Genomic DNA, 4,729 nt, shown 5'->3' with positions numbered 1-4,729 from the left:
CAGGTAATGATAATGAACAAGTTGCATGTTTATTATGCTCTGTGTCCAGATAGAAAGTTCAAAGACATAAAGATAAATTATAATAGGTAATACAACAATCTAGTTCTAAAGATATGTAGTCTACAGCTGGGAATTGATTAAAGTTCACTGTAGACAAATTGACAATTGGATAATGGATAATAATAGTCTGTGTTGATACTACAGAAAGAGAGAGAGAAGGCTCTCACAGAGAGGGTGGGACAACATTCTTGTAGTGAACACAAAGTATGAGAAGAAAGATGAATTTAACATTTTAGCTAGTATGAAACACAGTAATCCAGCTCTGAACTTAGAAACAACAACAAAATCAAAGCAAATCAAAGCAAACATACAGTTACATACAGTTATGTTCCTATTGAGATCACTATTTTAATGGCAAATGTGTGTGAAAAATTATGTATATGAGTGAGAGAGTCAGTGAATGAGTGAGAGTGACAGACAACCAAGAAAGCTTATTGAATTGAGATAGCAGGTGTGTGTGTGTGAGAGAGAGTGAGAGACTGACTGAGTTAGAGAATGACAGCTAGTCTGTGTTTGTGTGTGTGTGTGTGAGAGAGAGAGAGAGTGTGAGAGAGAGTGAGAGACTGACTGAGTTAGAGAATGACAGCTAGTCTGTGTTTGTGTGTGTGTGTGTGTGAGAGAGTAAGAGAATGACATATAGTGCGAGTGTGTGAGAGACAGAGAGAGAGAGAGAGAAAGAGAGTGAGAGACTGAGTAAGAGAATGACAGCTAGTGTGAGTTAGAGAGAGTAAAGAGTAAAGAGAGACTAAGATATGGTGTCTGAGTTAGATTTGTGTGTATGAGAAAGGTAGATGGAGTGAATATGTGAGTGAATGCGGGGGGTGAGTGAGTGAAGTGGATGGAGAACTCTTATTTGTACAGGAACTTTGCTCGTCTATCTTTCTGAGTGGCAAATCTCTCAATAACCCTGGTGTTGAAATCTGGAATGTCCCTTGTGAGTTTTTTCTCTATAGAGAGCATAGCCAGAGCGTTGAGGCGATCTTGTGCCATAGTGTTCCTAAGGAAAGTTTTTATCCTCTTTAAAGTAGAGAAGCACCTCTCTGATTCTGCTGTTGTCATTGGTGTGGTGATGAGGATCTTGAGAAGACTTACAGTTTCGGTGAATGTGTCTTGAAGATTATTTTCCATTAGAACCTGAAAGAGAGCCAGTGCACCACTGCAACCCTTGAAGTCCTCATTTTCGTAGATCAGGGACAGTTCTGTTTTAAGTCTCGCTTTGTCCAACATGGGATAGGCATCCACCGTGGTTTGTAGTGCTGAGTCTGGGAACTTTCTGCTGTGTTGTGAGAACAAGTCTCCTTGCAAGAGAGTGGCACTGATGAGATGCTTGGTGAAAGAAAACCTCTCCTTGGCATGGCTCATAATGGTATCACATACCTATGAAATGATACAGAATTGTAGAAAAGTAAACACAGAAAACATTTGTTTTCACATTTCTCAGTTCAACACTACAATAAAATCAGCATATTCATAGCAGCTCCAATTTTGTTATGAGCAAGTTAGGCTTACTGTAATTATTAAAAGCATAAATGTGAAGAAAATAATATAATTTCTGCATTCTCCAGTAGATAAATATGTCTAATAATGACAATTCAGAATACAAAAATGTGCAAACAAACACAAATACATAGGCTAATCCAGTGATTCTCAAACTTTTCACAATGAGTACCACCTCAGAAAAAAATGGGCTCTCCAAGTACCACCATTATTACTGACATTAAAATACAGTAGTATAGACCAAATAAACTACATATTTTACATTGTACATACTGTTTTACATTATTTCCCCCCAAGAAAGACAAAACTAGTTTAAACTTCACTGATCAAAGATTTGTTATCGTATATATTATGATTATTTCATCTTTATGAAAGAAAGAAAAAATCTCGGACACTCCCGGAGTACCACTATAGAGAGTCTGCGTACTTGTACAACAGTTTGAGAACCACTGGGCTAATCTAATACAGAAATAGAATTTATGTTACTGCTTACCTCTATTGCCAGATGTCGTTGCGTTTCTTCTCCCATTGCCATCCGTTTCTTCGGGGGTGGTTCCTGTACAGGTCCCCTATAGTCCTCATCTTCAACTAGAGAATCAACAGAGTCCCTGATCCAAAACAAGTTTCACAAGTCACTGTCCACCCTGAAATTACTGTATCATAAGCCAACTTGTATTAAAACTGTATTAAAATATGTGCTATTGTTGTGTTGGGCCTAGTCAATGTTATCTAAATTCATCACAAATAAATTCATTAGTCTAACATGGTGACGAAATTGTGATATTTATGAGGGGTTATATTGTGCCTAGCCATGAAGATTTATGTGTTTATCGTTTAGGCCACATAAGCATGTTTTCAGCCAATATGCAAAATCATAGCCTACCTGATAGCCTGTATGCTGTGAGTGAACCGCTGGGTGATGCCTGCGATGAAGACAGAGTCTATGTTTCTCTTCTGCAGCTGGTTAAACAGCATGTCTACATGTGGCATGATTTTATGAAATAACGCCAGGAAGAAACAGAAAACCTCATCTTCCAACATTCTCATACAACCCCCGGCCTCTCTCTTCGATATAGCATCAAAGTCTCCTCTGTCTCGGATGGTTTGGAAACACTTGACCAGTTCATCTTTGTGCTCGTAAACTGTGTTAACAGCACGACTGTGGAAGTTCCATCGCGTTGTTGAAGCACCTGGAAGTCGGTGTGCCACCACCTCATCTAGCACTGCCGTTCGTTTGAAAGACTTAGAAAAAAATGTAGAAAAACCCCCAATGTCTGAAAAAAACTGGCCGATCTTCGGGATGTGGGATGTTGCCTGCTGCATGATGAGGTTCAATTGATGCGCATAACAGTGAACGTAGTAGGCACTCCCGTAGACATCTTGAACTTTACGCTGCACTCCACCTGTAGCACCCCTCATCACTGCGGCACCATCATAGGCCTGGGCAATTAATTTTCGCTCTTGTCCCGCAGGAAGAATGGTCCTCAGCCTTTCCAATAATTCAGTGGCAATCGTAGCAGCGGTCGCATTTGGAAGCGCGATAAACTCAAAAAAGTGTTCTTGAATGTTGTTGTGGCCATCTATGTACCGTAGCACAAGCACGAGCTGACAATGAGTGCAGATGTCGGTTGTCTCATCTGCCTGAATGGCAATATAGTCCGACTGTTTTACCTCTTCCAGATTGTGGTCTCTGAGAACTGACAACATGCAGTCTAACAGTTCATTTTGCACGGTCTTCGAAGTGCCTTTAAAAACAGTGGCGTTCTCCAGGTGCTCCTCCAAATCACGGTCGATTGACGCCATTAGGTCAATGAGACCCAGGAAAATGCCAGGGTTTTCTGATGTGTCACTCTCATCATGACCACGCAAAGCAAGTTCAAAGGCCCCACAAAATTTCACGGCATCAACGATCTTTGACAAAATATGCCGATTCCTGTCCACCTCCTCGTTGTGTTTTCTTATGCTAATACGGTGTCCCTCATTTAACTGTGTGGCTATGCTAATTCGGCCTAGCATGGCTAACTTCACAGAGTTGTCCATATGCACTCTTGCCAGCTCATTTTTCTTAATGCGCTCTGACATATGTTTCAGGTCTGTCACCCCTGTCTGTGTCCACGAACTATCACACGCACTTGTTTTAAAAAGTAAACAAGGAAAGCAAAAGATTGCATTGGCATACCCACAGCTAGTTAGCCAAGCCTTTCGATCGAACCAACCTCTGGAAAATGTTCTCTTGTAGGTCTTCTCCTTTTCTCGCACCTGCTGTGTTATATTTACTTCTGGCTTGTCTGGTCCGAGTTCTTTTACTATTAATTTTTCCGCTAATGTTCTTCTTTCGAATGGATACAGGTGTAGATATTTAACTGAATTTGGGGATAGTAGCTGAACTCCCACGACTACATTAGTGCCACTCGACATGCTGCCCTCACACTCCCCTCTGAGGTAAATGTCTTTTAACGTTCAGTGATGCACTTGGTACTATGGGCGATATTTTCAGCGCCCCCAAACCATAAAATTCGACGATGATGATTGGCGAAATATATACTTTTTTGCGTAGCAACCGGGGAGCCATTGGCTTAAATTCCAACGCTAGTAGTGCTGAGCTAACTGGAGCCCAGGGAAGACAGCCTATTGGCTACTAGCCTACACCACTTTGAATGTGAAACTTGAACGTGAAAGTGAATGAAAATATCATTCTGGAAAGTTCTAAACACATTATAAAGTAAAATCCTTATTAGCATTTAAGTAACACAGATTATATTTTTCAAAATGAGAGATTTTAAAAAATAAAAAAATAATAATAAAAAAAAAACAGGCAGGCAGGTTGGCGGGAGGTCGGCGCCCCAGCGCCCTCTATGGGCGAGCCGCCACTGCGGGGAACATAGGTACGCTCCCGAAAGTGACAGCGCACGGCAAGAAAGAAAGTGCATCCAAATTCACCCATTCTTCTCAGTTGAACTCCTCGCGAACAAGCCTACTCATCACACAGACATCACATCACTAGGGCTGGGACAACGCGTCGACGTAACCGATGACATCGACGCAAAAAAATACGTCGACTCAAAATATGCGCGTCGATTCGTCAAGCATAACGCGTGCTGCTTAATATTTTTAATTTTACACCTTCAGTGTTTTCCATACGTTGACTAATCTGTGGCTGGGCACCACAAAA

General features: G+C 41.2%; 1 protein-coding gene across 1 annotated transcript; it reads right to left on the bottom strand.

Annotated features, from left to right (window-relative positions):
* Positions 1-610: 610 nt before the first annotated feature.
* LOC121707751 (zinc finger MYM-type protein 1-like) lies at positions 611-3,635 on the bottom strand. Its single transcript, XM_042090538.1, has 3 exons — positions 2,441-3,635; positions 2,051-2,165; positions 611-1,437 (listed from the first exon to the last, which is right to left on the bottom strand). Exons 1-3 carry the CDS (start codon positions 3,595-3,597, stop codon positions 910-912), a joined length of 1,800 nt encoding a protein of 599 aa, XP_041946472.1. The 5' UTR covers positions 3,598-3,635; the 3' UTR covers positions 611-909.
* Between the last annotated feature and the right edge of the window lie 1,094 nt (positions 3,636-4,729).

The sequence above is a fragment of the Alosa sapidissima genome, chromosome 4 (genome assembly GCF_018492685.1).
Source record: "Alosa sapidissima isolate fAloSap1 chromosome 4, fAloSap1.pri, whole genome shotgun sequence".
Taxonomy (NCBI): Eukaryota; Metazoa; Chordata; class Actinopteri; order Clupeiformes; family Clupeidae; genus Alosa; species Alosa sapidissima.
Note: the sequence above shows the minus strand (reverse complement) of the source record. Positions and strands in the feature narration are given on the sequence as shown.